Below are 17,309 nucleotides of genomic sequence, written 5' to 3'. Positions count from 1 at the left end.
TCCATGCAGTAAACATCTAGACAATTTTGCAAAAGCAAAATTCAAAATATTCAAAAGATGAAAATGATCAAAATATTTAAAAGATGAGAATGATCAACAACAAAAGGCAAAAGAAGAATACCATATAAGAATTCTAAATCCAAAACTAAACCAAAAATGGACAACATTTGAAATAGCCAACAATTTAAAATATTCCTCTTTTACAAAATATAAGATGAAAATGATCAACTATGAAAGACAAAAGAATACATTATAAAAATTCTAAAATCTAAAACTAAACCGGAAATAGTTAACATCATTACAAAAAAACAACTTCCTCTAAATGCATTAGCCTGGAACGCATGAGTTTGAAAGTTGAAAAGTGAAAGCACTTAAATACAAAATACACACTAAACATAAAATACACACAATATACCATCTTCTTCCAGAAAGGTTAGTGATGTTCTGTTAAATGAAAGGAATTTTTTAAATAGCTCATAACTTTAAAAAAACCATTTTCAAATCACACACACAAAACAAGATTCACTTGAATAAGGTACTTAAAATTGAGGCACATAGTTAGATCAGAAAAAATACTCACACAATTTTTTTATGTGAATACCAGCCTTGGTACAGAAGTACTAGCAGAATAATATATATGTATGTCGCCATAGTTTTTAAATTATTTTTAAAAATTATTTAAAATGTCCTTGATTGTAAGGTCCATGTATTCATCTGAAGAAAACATTATTTTATGATATAATGTAATCGTTTATCAATCAAAAAATTTATTAGAAATGGTTGTAACCGATTGATACCTGTCCTTCAATTGTTAGTTAGTTATTCTAATATATGTATAAATATATATACTATAAATGCTCAGTACATCAGTAGATGAAAACTCCTTGTATATTCTATGTAGTTATATATATATATATATATATATATATATATATATATAGTTATCGTTATTATCTCCATTTTTACCATCATAACTATCACCATTTAGATGCTGCTGCTGCGGATACGATTGCATTGATGATGATAATGATGATGATGATTTATAGTAATGATACTCATGAAAATGACTAATTATTTCCCTTGTCATTAGGTCGCAAACTTATAAGGGATGTTAAGAATCAAATGACTTGACTCAAAACATGGCAACTACTTTATTTCATAAAATTGGCTATGCAGCCTTACAATGATGTAGCTGTAGGCTGGACAAAGACATAATGATAATGGAATGAAAAAAATGGTTGGTGGGAGAAGCAAACAACACCCGCCGATTGTTGCATTCCTGAAAACATAGTTCTTTTTTTTTTTCAACAAAACAAAATGTGGTATTGAAACTCTTACCTCAGTTCAAAGAATGGATGCAATCGTCCTTACAAATTGTGGTGTTGAGCCTCTTACCAAAAAAATATAAACAATACAAATTCAAATTGAGGCACTAAGGCCTCTTATCTTTCCTCCCCAACCAGGCCATATGCCTCCCACAGGCAATCCTGTAGTTCCAAGTCGGGGTTCCAAAAGGCAAACCTATATTGGTCCTTAGGAAAGGAGTCCATCACCCTGAACATATCATCCTCCATTATGACCTCCGCAGTTACCTGCGGAAGCCAATCCAGGTCTTCAGTCCAGGACAGGAATCCCTCCCTTGGCTCTTTAGCTTCTTCACAAAGCCCTGTACTGCCCCTCTCTTATGAAAGAAGATCATAAAATCATCCTTCATCATAATGAGAGGAGCCACAGTTTACACCGTCGGTGGCACAATTCCCACCGAGGTTTCAGGACATGCCGGCAGTGTACTACTAACTGCCGGCAATGTCCGATTCTTCATCTTCTTTTTTCCTCCCTTGTGCAATGGGAGGGTGTAGTTCCTCTGCTTTATCCAGAGGATCTTCCCTCCCTCCCACAGCTTTGGGGTCCTTCGGTGGGCAACCATTGTTGCCCACCTTCTTCCTTTTTTCCCCCTTTTTTGAGGAGGTCTCCACCTCCTCGACTGCCTCTCTCTCTTCCTCCAAAGAAGGAGGGGGCGCTACTTTTATTAATTGCTCCAGGACCCTACTTTGGTCATGGGGACAGTTCTTTTTAATATGGCCCGATTCCAGGCACAGGACGTCCCACAAGTATCACTGGGTACCTGCAACCGGCCATTTTCAGAAAATCTGGAAATACCAGATCTTTAGCGGCTGATTGGGTCCATGGAGTCAAAACCACTTTTGACCCTACCCAATCAGCTGCTGGCAACAATTTCACATTTAAAAGCTTGAGCCTGCTGCCACCCAGACCGCGGTGGATAGTATCCTCTATCTATTCCAGTTCAATGCCCGGTGGCAGCCCACAGACCCAAGCTCTTGTTAATTTCTTCCCACAATATGTGAGAAGAAACAGAATCTTTTGCCCTTCTAAGGGCTGGCTCACAAATTTGTGAGCCACCTCAGGGGTGTCAAATAGCATCCACACCATTGCATATCTAACACCCCTGGAAATAAACTTAATAGTTGGCAGATATTCTGCCAACTCTTTTTCTATTCCTGTCTTACGAAAGACTGCGATGGTGTCGAGTGACTTAGAATAAGTCCTCAACACCACCGTTCTTTCCTCTAAGTTTTTCAACCATTGCTTGGGTGGGATGATTTCTCACTCCAATGTAATGTTCATTTTCTTTGCCATCCTTTGAAGAAAAAGTTCAGAAAAAGTTAAGAAAAAAACAACAAAAGTCAAAAACAAAGTCAAAGAATACTTTGAAGGAAGACAAAGAAGAGCAGAAAGACAAAGAAGAGAAAAAGAAAGAAGGAAGACAGTTCAAAACACAGCAACACATAATTCTGGCCAACCGGTAGTCCTAGCCAACAAGTATTCCAAAAAGGTACTCCAAAAGTGAACAGGGACACAGCAGCAGGAACACAACTTTAAAAAATCCGCCACAAATTGGTAGAAATTCAGAAATTTTTCCAAAAAGATTTCACAGTTTTTAGAGGCAGGATACGCCCCCAAAACAACACAATTTTCACAATTAAGTGAGACTGTGCAACTATAGGAAGACAAATGCCTTGGAACTCAGTAGGGATTTCTTGTTCGAAAAAAAATGGGCAACAAACAACAAACCTCCACTGAATCCCCCAAAAAAAGCAAATGTCTTACCTTATAGTTGCGCCTTCACAGTTCTTCAATTCAAGACCACTGCAAAACAACATCTTGATAACACAAGTGCAGCAGCAAACTAACTACTTGTTTCATCAAATCGCATGAGAATAAAAGTAGCCACATCTATCAGTGACATTTGAACTTAAATTATGGGGTAGATTATTAATGTATGGAAATGAAAGAAAAAGACAAACAAAAATTTAAAAAACACAACAACAAAAATATAAAATGAAAATTAAACACTGCCAGAAGTTATTTATTGTGTAAAGGCAGAAGAGAGAAAATTATTGTTCAATGTGTGTATGTTTGGGGTATGATTGATTTGAACAAGATAGAGTATAATTTCAATTTCTCATTAATAAACAGCAACCAAAGGGACACTAAATCCTACTGAGGAATCCCTTAAAACTAGATGTTTCCCAAAGGGTACCTCAAATCAAAGTAAGCATGAGACCTAGTTAATACACCTGAAGAAGAAAATAGAGATAAGTTAGTGTCAATTGAAAACAAGGGGTGCAAGAATGGATCTTAATTTACCGTGTTTAGATTTATCAAAGAGTACCATTTTTGTTCTCATATGAATGGTCATTCATTGTTAATCCAGTATGTATTGGATAAAGTCTGCAGGTCTAAAGAAGAACCAAAAATAGTGGCAACATCCCTGTATAAGGTAAATTCAAACAAACTAGCTGCTACCAGAAGGGATCACATATATGACAGTATGGATAATGCACTTTAATAAGCCTGAATAAAGTAAATGAAGAGGGTTTATGATCAGCTTAAAACACAGGATTAAGTGTTCCTAGAAAACCACATTACCGTCCAATGAATGTGGGACAATGATAAAATAATCAAGAAAGAATTAAGCAGTGGAGAGAAATTTGCTGAAGAAAACAATTGCATGAGGAAATAAAGACAGCCTCAATATGTTTGCTTGGCATAATAAAAGTAGCAGACCAATCTTCCTAAAATTGTACTCTAGTATTTAAAAAAAAAATAGAAACTAAATGCTCTCAGATGGAACAGTTTTTATTACATATTGACTCAAGCCACCCAGGAACTAAACAACAAATTAACCACTAACTACAATCATCAACAGACCAGAAATTCTAGTAAGGTTAAACAGACAACACGTTGATAAAGAAATATTGCACACGGTTTCAAACAGTAAAGTAAGTAGTAGTATAAAGGATGGGTTGGACAACTTTTTGAAGAACAGTTTCCTACAAGAAATGAAGACAGTTCTAAAATGAACTATTGAAAAATGTCAAGCTATGGAAAAACTACATTTTCTGATATTGAACAAAGACTCCTCAACTAAATAACAACTCCAAAAAAAGCACATTATACACAAAGTAACACATTATATAAGTATTTGACAGCATAGTTTTAGTTCCTACAATGAAATGTCAATAAAAAAATTAGACAATCCCTATAGGGGCTGTAATAGAAATAAATATGAATTAAGGGATTTAAATGTAAATTAAAAGATTTAAAAACAGATGAAATATATGGACATAAGAACAGATGAAAACACCATAAAAAATAATGAAATTCTGAAATGCTTCAAGATAGATGTAGAATAGCTACAGGCTATAAACAACTTAATGACTTACAGGATAATAAATATAAAGTGCTTAACTAAAAATAAATTAAAGTATAAATGAATTGTATTAGAGAAAATAACAATGAAAGCTGGAAGAAAAGTAAGAAAGAACTATTTGTTCATTTAAAAATAGAGTAATGCCTACATGCATGTGTGTATGTGTGCGCTTCCCTGTCTTGATATTGCACAATAGTTGTAAATAACTATCGCTCTCATACATTATCATTCTGGGCATGTTTACACAAAAGACTGTTTCCATTCTTCCATGTAAACATGCCTGACCATTGGAACATGCTACCTGGCTAAGAAACAGCAGCAGAATGGCCACAGAAAGAGCAACCAGCTGTAGAAAATTTGCCTAAACAGATTCTGTCTGATCCATGCAAGCTTGAGAAAAGGAACATTAAAACAATGACATTGTGTGTGTGTGTGTGTGTGTGTGTGTGTGTGGTGGGTGGGTGTGTACACTCACACATATTGTTTGTTTTTATGTTAAGTTACATATAAAAACTATTTACCATTAAACTCAAGGATTACTTAATACCTAGTAATAAAGTACGTGTTTACCAAATTTCAAAGTTCCTGTCAACCTTTCCCTTGTATAATTTATATGTATGTATGTATGTACGTACGTATGTGTAGTTGTGTGTGTGTGTGTATATATATATTTATACATACACACACACACACACATATATATATATATATATATATATATATATATATATATATATATATATATTGTCATAAATCATAAATCCCAAAGAGAAGCACACTCTAAGTAATAGAGTAATAGAGTAATTAAATAAAGATAGCTACAGCTGGTTTATCAGGTTACCTAGGATTTCATGCCTAATGAAGTGGTTAACTTTGCAGTGTCTCTTCAGACCTTAATGGCCAGTGGTTTAAAACCGCTCTTCAAATGTGTGTGTGTGTGTGGATGGATGGATGGATGGATGGATAGATAGATAGATAGATAGATAGATAGATAGATAGATAGATAGATAGATAGATAGATGTTACATACTTATTTGTGTATACAGGAACAGTTATACTTTCCAATACTATATTGAAAAACATGAATGTGTTTAATCATTTTTTGTTAAAGAATGTTCATAATTCCTTATTATTCTTTTATGGAACAGCAGCATTTCTAAGTCCATTAATGCTTCTATAAACTTACGAATGCTATTGTTCCAAACTAATTGAATGGACTGATAAGGGATTGAGAAAAATGATTAATGAAAAGATTAAACTCATACACAGTCATGTCTTCAGTATAACACACAGTCACAAGCATAACAGCTTTTCTTTGAAACATGTTATACTGAAGACTTGCCTGTATTCATGTTTAATCTTATTTTATTAAAAATGTTTTTTCGTTTCCTCATTAGTCCTTTATATTTCATTTGGAACATTAGCATTCCTACATTCATTAATGTTTCAAATCCTTTAATGACTTATCTTCTGAATAAAACGGGGAAAGAGGTATATTACTATGTTTTGTAGTAGGCAGCATGTGATCATGAGATGTTGCAATTGATAAAATCATCATTGTTGAATTTAAAATAGTTTAACCCTTTAGTATTCAGATTACTCTAACACATTGTTTTGAATTAATCATGCAATATCTCATAGCTTCAAGATTTTCATGATGTGGTTGTTTATTTTTAGAATGACACTATTGGGTAGGTGTGAGAGGCAGGTTTTGGCTATTTTGAACATAAAACAGGTAGAATATTTCAGCTGGATATAGCCAGTTTGAATGCTGAAAGGTTAACAGTTAACTCTATGTTATTTCGTTATCTATTATCTTTTACCTTTTACTTGTTCCAGTTGTTGGACTGCAACCATACTGAGGCACTGCCCTGAAGAGTTTTAATCAAACAAACTGATCCTAGTACAAATTTGGTAAAGCTTGGAACTTATTCTATCAATCCCTTTCCCAAATCTCAACAATTAAACAAACCAGCCCCAGTTGTCAAATAGTGATGGGACAGGCACAAACACAAAGACACCCTTATACGTATATATGATGGACTTCTTTCAATCTCAATGAACCACAAGGCTTTGGTTGGTCCAAGGCTATAGTAGATCCCACTTGCCCAAGATGCCACACAGTGGGATAGTGTGACTGAACTCAAAATCACATGATTGAGAAGCAAACTTCTTACTGCACAGCCATGCTTATACCCTTACTATCATAGATTTTTCATATATATACTCTTATTCTAATTAAACTCATCAATCTCTATTGCTCTCTTGCACGTCTCTCTCCAGCTTTCTCTCTGAGAATCTGTCCATTTGGAAGTAAGACTGATATAAACCATCCCCTGAAATAACAACTGAAAAAAATGGAAATTGATCTAAATGATGATGTGTACCACTATCGCTAACTTCCTTTATTATTTCCTTATTTCCATCATCACCTCCATAGAGCCAAATTTACCAAAGACTCCATCTCCTATGTTCTTCACTAACAGGCTCCTATTCTCAAGAGACAAAGTGATTATTACCCTTAATGCTATCAAAGCAACCTTCCAGAAAAGTTTCTCACTTATATTCTACATTAATCACTCATCTTTTTCTTTATCAGATCTTGCCAGACCATGTCATTGTGGTGTGCTGGTGAGTCTTTCTGTGATTCCTCATTGTATCTTCTTTTATGTACTATAATGTTTGGTATTGTTACCTTTCATTTGAACATCTGCTGTTCCATCGAGTAACATATACAACCATATAAATACTCCATTGGTTATGATTCAATCACAGAACAGCCTACTCGTAAAACTAATGTTCAAGTAGCTGAGCATTCCACAGACACACGTACCCTTAATGTAGTTCTCAGGGAGATTCAGTGTGACACAGCATGTGACAAGGTTGGTCTTTTGAATCACAGGTACAACTTACTTTTGCCAGCTGAGAGGACTGGAGCAATGTGAGATAAAGTGTCTTGCTCAAGGAACAACATGCTATCAGGAATTGAATTCATGACCTTATGATTGTGAGTTAAATACTTTTACCACTAAGCTATGTACCTTCACAAAAATAATACAAATAATATCACACATCATACCCTCCAAACCTTCAACACTCAGATAACATTCACACACAATTTAAATACTAACATTATTCCTTGAAGAATAACCTTAACAACATCAATAGGACCATGATTATTTGATCTTTTCAACGGTACAAAGATACATTCATAACACATATCAAGAAGACAATTTTGTACTACATTCTCTAGTCATCAGTAATACAAACACAAACTTCAAAATCACTACAATTGCCAGGCCTCACAATCTCTATTGCTCCTACAAAGTGATAATGCAGCAAAATACAAATACTAGGATTCCACAAGAATGTCTATGATCATAGGTCAACTGGATTGTGGATCCCTAACCTGGAGTTAAACAACAAACACAACAGCAGCAAACGTTTTATTGACAAAAGATGTGTTTTCTAAACCTAAAGAAATATATTCATAATTTAAACCTCCCACACATGCAATCACACTTATTGGGATGTATTCATGTGCACATATACAGATCCATACAGAGTGACTGGTACATAAAGGAATATATACCATGGTATGTATAGAAGCATACAAATAGCAGCATGTATACAGAGGTATATACATAGAGGTATGTAGTCATAAATTAATGGTAGGAGCAATAATTCATATATGAAAGAGGAAAAATGAAATTTATCTGCAAACGTGGTTGACATTATGTGAAGAATTTGGTTTGTGATATTATTATATATGTATAGCAATCCCTCTCTCTCTCTCTCTGTATGTATGTATATATATATATATATATATATATATATATATATATATATATGTACACATACATACATACATACATACATACATTCATAAAGGGTGTACTGGGCAACAATGAACAAAATAAATCACAAGGGAAATATAACATCGAACAAAGAAAATCAACACATTCACAGAAGATCCATGGATATATACACATTGAACTAGATAAATCAAAGAAATATGCTGCTGAACAAAATTTTCCCCACCCACAATGACATCCCGAATGTGGCCACTAGAGTGACTTCTGTGTCAGAATCAGGTAAACCACCACCACCATATCACCACCACCACCACCACCAACAATACAAACACCACCACTGACCTCCTACCTACCATACCATGACACCCAATGAGTCCTTGGCATTGTGGGGCTGCCATCCTCACCTCATGATTCCACAGACATAACAGTCAAGAGTGTCTGAATCAGGTAGGTGAGCTAAGATACTACATGATGTTGGAGTAACATGATCACCAATAATCGTCATCCTCATCATCTAACAACCATTGTCCATGCTGGTATGGGCTGGATGGTTTGACCAGGGCTGGCACACTGGAAGGCTGCACCAGATTCCAGTCTGATTTGGCATGGTTTTTCTATGGTTGGATGCCCTTCCTAATGCCACCCCCTCTCAGAGTGTAATGGGTACTTTTATTTGCCACCGGCATGGGTGCCATTTGCATGACACCGGTATCTGCCATGATTTTGTTTGGTTTGATGGGTCTTCTCAAACACGACATAATCCCAAAGGTCTCAGTCATTGCTTCTGTGCGGCCCAACACTTGAAAGGAACTCAGCCACCTTGCCTCCACGAGGCCCAACACACAAAAGGAACTCAGCCACTTTGCCTCCGTGAGGCCCAGCTGTTGAGAGGAACTCAGCCACAACCTATGATTTCAATTGGCTTGATGGGTTCTCTCAAGCACAGCATATCGTCAAAGGTTTTGGTCACTAGTCATTGCTTGTGTGAGGCTCAAAGCTTGAAGATTATGCTTCCCTACTTCTTCTCATGTCTTCCTGGGTATACCTTTACCACAGGTTCCCTCCACAGTTAGAGATTGGCACTTCTTTACACAGCTGTCCATGTCCATATGCAAGCATGTTCATGAATACTAGTGTTGTTCTGTATGCAGTGTATTCTATCTTTAAAACCAGTGTTTTTAATGCATCATTGTAACATCAAGCAGTGTAGTTAAAGGATTTCTCATCAGATAAGCTATATTTGTGCTTATTAATGCTATTAACTTAGGACGCAAGAATTATTGGGGATAGTTGGAATTTATATTAATGTACTGTAATTTCTTGTTTAGTGTACCTATAGTGCAGTACCTAAATCTGGAGTCACATTTATGTAATTAATTATGTTTAGAATCTTAGCTACTGTGGTCATTAAATCCAAATCTCTGAATACATTGAGTATCTTCTTTCGACTACCAACCAATATAGGGTCTTTCATTCTTCCCAAAAAGAATAGTTTATTATCAAAGTAAAGATCAAACTTGATGAAGCACAATCTCTCCTGCAGTAAGTTTAAGATGTATAATCCTATTAATTTACAAATCTTAATTCACTGTATCAGCTTGTATCTACATCAAACAATACATGATCTAATGTCAGTGAAACAAAAAGCTATGCAAGACTTAGTGGAAATCTATTTTACAAAAGATACTCACAACATATGTATATATTCAAGCATTCACAAAATTACATTACTACTTCACTGACCAAATGCATCTGGAGTTTAAGCAATAATTGTATGAACAATTATGAAATTGATCAGTCCATTAAAAAACTTGTATCACCTTATGTTAATGAATCCAGAAAATGAAATTTCTATCACTTGGAGAAGTATAACATTAAACAACCTTTAGTAATTTTGAAGAATTTGTGAATTCTTTGAAAGACTTCCATACTATATAATGAGGAATTTCCCAGTACCAACAGGATAAAATATTTTATTCCCTGCAGAGATTGTTGTATCTTAAAAAAGTGTTGTATGATTAAAAAGGAACAGTCATTTATTCAACAAGATCTTTTTCTTTTCCTTGTGAGTGATTTGTACATGTGGTGCCAAAAACATGAAATCTTCAGGTGATTTTTCATATAAAAAGATGTAAAAATACAAATGTTATATTAACATAAGGAATAAATGAATGTACAATGCATTTTCTAATGACTTTTTGGAAACCAAATATATATAAATTGCTGATTTATTTCACTTTCATTGGTTTACAAGTGATTTAATTTCGATATTTTCATGCTGTTTCCCTACATAAAATGTAAAACTCAATCAGGAATGTAAAACTCAGATTATGATTCAAGGAGCTTTAGTCTCTAATAAAATATACAGGCTCTACTTTAAGGTATTTACTAACATCTATCTACTTACCTACCTACCTACCTACCTGTCTTTCTCCATCTCTCTCACCCTCTCTCTCTCTCTCTATTTATCTATCTATTTATCTACCTGTCTGTCAGTCTGTCTGTGTCTATCAATCTGTATGTATGTATGTATGTATGTAAATATACAACAGAGAACAGTTGCCATATTCTCTTCCATATTGACTAACTCTGATGAGCATAAGGTTATATAATCTGATTGTTACCTAACACTTCATTGTATTCCTAGTACGAAACTGACTGGTAAGATCAGCTGTGATGGACAATATATAATACTGTACATTTTGGATATTATACATATTTACTCACACACATACACACACATGCACACATGCACACACACACACACACATATACATGTGTGTGTATGTATGCATATTTATGTGTACTAATATATATATGTATATACACACACACACACACATGTCTGTATGTATACGTGAAGGTTATCCAGCTGTAGAAACTCTGCCAAATTAGATTGGAGCCTGGTTTTGCCATCCGGTTTCACCAGTCCTCAGTCAAATCGTCCAACCCATGCTAGCATGGAAAGCGGACGTTAAACGATGATGATGATGATGATGATCAATACAGGTATATCAAATACTATACAACATAAATTCTTGATTTATTAAAATTTTCTCTTCCTCAGAGGACATGTCATAACTACTAAATAGCAATTACAATGAGCTCCATATGAAAAAAAGGGAGATAATCTCAAGAATCGATGTCATTAAGGAAAAAGGCAAGCTTGTTGTATGAAGATAAGAGAACAGACGTGGAAAGATGTTTTTGGCTCAACAACTGTTTTCAGTACAACAATTGCCTGACCAGATGTATTTTCTTTTTCTTTGGTTTCAAAAGCAATATTAAAGTGATTTTTCAAGAGGAAAGTGGCAACAAGTGAATAAATCAAAGCATCTCAATAACATACCCATCGAGCAATGATGTTAGCATTGGCTGAACTTGATCAAAGACATTTTGCTGACAGTCATCAGGGCCATAGACTCTGAAATGGAAAGCAACACACACTACAATAGGATGATAATGATGATGTTGACGTTAATGATAATGATGAGACTGATGATGATGATGACAATACTGACAACAAAGATGATGATGTTGGCAATGATGGCAATGATGTATTTGATGAAGGAGTAAATATCATAGTATCATAACTGTGTAGGCATTCTAACAAAAGACAGTGCATCAATACCAGTCACCATCATCTACATCAATGTCAATTATCCTCTTGTCCTTTGTATAACCATTTTCTCCATGCTAGTATGGGCTGAAAGATATTTGAGGTAGTATTCTACACTTGGATGTCCTTCTTTTTGCCAAGCCATATCGTTTCCAAGTTAGGCACATTTTATTCAAATAGTGTTCACATACTGAACACTGAGCTACAGAATGCATTGTTTGTACAGGATGTAGGCCCCCACTGCACAAGCAGTGTTAATATAAGTCATACAAAGAGAAATACATAAACACACACATGCACGCACACACGTGCACACACACACACACTGGCACTCCTTTAGTTGCAATGACAAGTGTTCCATTTGATCCAACCAACTGAACACTCTGCTCATGAAATTAACGTTCAAGTGGCTGAGCACTCCATAGACATGTGTACCCTTAACTAAGTGTGCTAATGATTTTGCCAGCTCACCACCTCAGTAATAATGATAATACCTGTAATTAAAGTGAAAAAATGATATCAACAATATTGATGATAATCTTTATAATATCGATAATACTGATTTCCAATTTTGGCACAAGGCCAGAAATTTCGTGAGAGGTTGCAAGTTGATTAAATTGACCCCAGTGCACAACTGGTACTTATTTTATCAACCTTGAAAAAATGGAATGCAAAGTCAACCTCAGCGGAATTTGAACTCAGAACATAGTGACAAACAAGTTGCTTCTAAGCTTTTGGCCCAGCATGCTTACAGTTCTGACAGCTCGCCACTTTGACAATAAAGATAATATTGACAAGAATTTGTCCCATAATTGAATGAACTCTTTCGTAATTAGCACAAAAATCGTTGTTTTTTTTATGTTCAGTTTCACACATGCACACACACATACACACGCACATACATAATACATACATACATACATACATACATACATACATACATACATACATACATGGTGCTAGTGGTTGTCTACTCCTTATGCAGAGTTTGACCACCTCCTGCACTTACACTTTAGATCTATCATGGCGTCTGATGTGACTTTTTAAACCAGACAATGTTTTGAAAAGACACCCACATAAATTGCATATCTGCTGTGGACTACCAAGAGCTGCAGTTAAGTTCTGATCTTTGTGGATCTTAAAATGTCTTTTGAGGCCTCTGTTAGATTTTTAGACTTTATGGCATACACGGCATTCACAAGTATGCTCTACATTGGATGCTGGAATGATACTTAATCACTCTGTGGAGCATTTGGTGCTGGTTTGGTGTCTAGTACAGGACAGCCTACCTCATGAACAGGTAAAAGCTCTTTAACCTTGGTTGGTAATCTACCTAGGAGAAGGGAATCTCCACAATAAAACATACATACATACTTACGTACATTCATACATGATTGCTATTCTTTACACTTGTGGTTCTGTTGGTGACTAATGAATACAGCCCTTGATAAACATAAATGCCTGCAGATATTGCAAAGCAAGCTTCCCCCATTTACTACATTGGCAGTGCAGTTTTGAGCAGCTCATTTAAATTCTGCATGAAAAAAATGTGCGTTTCTTTGAAAAAAATCCATTCCTTTCACTTATGCCCTCCATTGATGGCAACGACAAGCATTGCTTTATACCATGTTTCATATACCTTCAATTGTAAAACAGTTTACACTTTATGCAATTCTCAAATCATATATAATTTCAAACATTGCCATGATTTGATTGTTGTCTTAAAGCGGCACAGGTTTTTCTGTTGTATTTACTAAAATATTAGTAAGGAACATTATAAATGCATAAGATTAATATTTAAACAGAACTAAATGTAAAAGGCTTTTTTGTTGTACCAGGCACCTACACTTTTTTTACATAGCTGTGGCAATGATGAGTACCTTTGACAGCAGGTGTTCAGAGAGTTACCACTTATGCAGATAAATGCTTTCATTCTGTCATGGAATTTTCCAATAAATGTTTTGCATTTCTTTCTTGGTTACATCAATCTATAGAATGCAGCAGATAATAGAGGTGTTAAAACTTAAGTGAGGCTGTGCCCGAAGCTTTTTAAAAGTGAAGAAAGGTGTTGCACAGAGCTCACACTCTAAACAATACATGTATTTGCCCTAAATAAATACTCTACATCATCCAACACAAACAAAGTCACAAGTGTTACATCAGTCTTCTTTTCCTAGAGAGATATCTACATGAAGAGTAGAGATCTCTCACTCCCAGCAGTTGGAAGGTCATTGACTCAACTGACTTCATCTGTGCTTAGATAGGTTTTCCTGCTGCAGAGTGTCCAATGAAAGCCACCCACCCCACCCTTGGTAGGGTTACCAGTTTAGTTGCCAATAGTCTAACCATGCAATATACATACATATGTATGTACATAGATACATACATATATACATATGTACATACATATATACATACATACACACATACATATAGAAGCTTGAAGAAGACAGCAGAATTGACATGAAGCGCAGCCTCTCTTGGACACAAGACCACTCACTATATCACATCACACTTTGAAGGTTATGCATTTGCAATCCAGCAACAGGAGATTGCCACAAAGTACCTGGTGAACAAGTGAGACAGTGATATTCTTGTAATTCCAAGGTGCAACTGCATGTGTAGGCTATGTCATGTTTCTGTGGAAGATATTATGCATGTGATTAGCAGCTGTCCAAAAATGTTGTCAGGGTTCTATCTCCCTATACAGCATGATGTTGCTAAAACAATTTACATTCCCCCCACCCAAAAAAAAAAGTTTGTCCTGAAATAAACTTTAAAAATACCTCTGTTATGGAATACATTCATAAACACCAACTCAAGGAATAATGGTGGAATATTCCCATCAAAATGTCTGTCAAATGTAAGCATAACAAGCTTGCTTGTTTGCTGCAGCAGACCTAAATATAAGAGACTGCACTAGACCACTTTCTTCCCCATTTCCAAGATACTCTAACTTTACTGAGAGGTAATATTTATCTCCACTTATACACAGAAGATCTGTTAGAACAAACTATACTGTGGTTGATACCATGAAAGAAACTTCCATATTGGCTTTTGGTACAAAATGCACACTTGTTTATATAAGTAGGGAGATAAATCTTTGCCATCTCCAGTGATGAGACAACTAGGTCAAATAATTTCAACCTTCCTTGGTCTTGTCAATGATAGACACTTAACCACTAGATATAGCAGCTACTCATTTCCCTGTCAGCAATATAAAGGAAAACAGTGCTAGAACAGGTGCTGGTGTCATATAAGCTGATGAGCTTGTTAAAAAAATATATATTAATGACATAGTGGTTTGTGTGAGGAAGAGCATCCAGCTGTAGAAATGAGAACCAAATGACATTTAGAAGCTCAAAGTATTTAGGAGCAAAAGCATTTAATGAGAAGGGATTCACATCATAGCAACCCATCCGACCAATATCAGCATAGAAAGCAGATGTAAAAAATGAAAGTGATGATGATAACTATGACAACGATGATGAAACACGACTAGAGAGAAATTGATATGAGATTGAGATTAAAAATATACACTAAAGCAACCTTGAAGAGAGGAAAATTAATTAAGAAGTCTAATCTCATGCTAAATACAGAAACAAAGATAAGAAAATTAGACCAAACTCAGAATCAATGAATCAGATAGTGTACTACACACACATATAAAAGAAAATATTAGTAAGGAATATTATAGAGGCATAAGATTAATATTTAAACAGAACTAAATGTGAAACAAAACTAGATCATAATAAAATAAAATAGCAAGCATCAATACTATAACTGTCCCAGTAATAATATATATATCTTCAATTGGATGCTAAACTAACTTGCAAGACTAGACTGAAAAACAAGAAAAATAATGACTGCATTTACTATAAACATGGAATGTTAGAGGACTTATGCAGTAAGAAAATTATTACAAAATATCCACTGTAGAATTATCAGAACATCTAGTAAACAACAATGGAAAATGAATACAAATAGCTATGAAACAAGATATTTCTAGTCTTCAAGGAATCAACAATATTACAGAAGAGAGTATGAAATAAGAAATAGTGACTGAGAAAAGAGAGGAAGAATATCAAAAACTGCAAAAAAAAGCTTCTAGCACAGACAGAAGATTGAAAATTGTGGGGAAGAATAGATCAACCCAAAAGGATAATATACAAAATTAGCCTTAGCAAGATTTGAACTCAGAAGTAACTAAATACAATAAGGCATTTTATGTAATTCTTCACTGATTCTTTCAGTCTGCAAAATGTTATTGGCTGTTGAAGCTCTGCAATTAGGTTGATTGAGTTAAGTAGAATAATGTTCTTTGGCTCAGTGCGTGGAGGAAGATAATGGCTTGTTAAGGTGTCAGCTCACCATTTACAATAGATTTCTGTTTTCAATACTTCACTTCAGTTACTATTTTTCTATTTGGTAATTAACCAGAACATTTATATGAGAAACATTTACTTTCCATCTAGTTTCCAGTGCCAACATTTTTAAATTGATTGTATGTCTATGTTTGTTGTGCTTGATCACTTCAAAGATAAAGTGTTTATTGAATATTAAGAAAGATCAATAGCTAAGTCAATGAGCTGATGCATCATGGATTAGAGGAATATAACAATCATTATAGAAGATATGTTGATTTTCTAAAAGATAGCATTTCTTGCTCTTTTTGAAAGAATCAGAATTTTCCACTTTCCATCAACTTGTGTATATGCAATGGTCTACACAGCTTTTTGTGTTTCTTTTTTCAGTTAATAATTTGTAAAGAAAGCAATCAATTTGATTAGTAGGTCTGCCATTAGGTATTATCCATGTCTCTAACTGTGTATATGCTTCTATTGAAATAACTGACTTCCTGCCACAAGATTATTTTTCAAAGTGAACAAACAGTTCAATCTGGTGCCATTATTATCTGAAACATGTGCCACTAGATGGTGTTGGTGTCGATTTGGTCATGTAAACAGAAGTAAAAGCAATTTTATTTTCTCCTCAGTTAGTACTACACTGGCTTGGTTTTCTCTGACAGAGCAATTATTTCTCAAAGCAGCAACACTTCAGTGGAATGGATGTAGTGGGTGGTTGCTTTTCATATATGACAGTGATAATATCAGAAGTCTCTATTCCCCCCCCCCCATAA

The 17,309-nt window shown here is 35.0% G+C and overlaps 1 protein-coding gene and 1 pseudogene across 1 annotated transcript in view; both read right to left on the bottom strand.

The window, feature by feature from the left end:
- LOC106871796 (kinesin-like protein KIF25) overlaps positions 1 to 17,309 on the bottom strand; it is a 495,647-nt gene that overhangs the window by 197,037 nt on the left and 281,301 nt on the right. Inside the window, exon 8 of the mRNA XM_052967306.2 lies at positions 11,900 to 11,974. Coding sequence (XP_052823266.1) covers positions 11,900 to 11,974 — 75 coding nt within the window. The remainder of the gene's footprint in view (positions 1 to 11,899; positions 11,975 to 17,309) is intronic.
- LOC149136182 (uncharacterized) lies at positions 1,794 to 2,658 on the bottom strand (annotated as a pseudogene).

This window comes from Octopus bimaculoides, chromosome 4 (genome assembly GCF_046866305.1).
Source record: "Octopus bimaculoides isolate indiv1 chromosome 4, ASM4686630v1, whole genome shotgun sequence".
In the NCBI taxonomy this organism is placed as follows: domain Eukaryota; kingdom Metazoa; phylum Mollusca; class Cephalopoda; order Octopoda; family Octopodidae; genus Octopus; species Octopus bimaculoides.
This window is presented reverse-complemented; position numbering and strand designations above follow the sequence as displayed.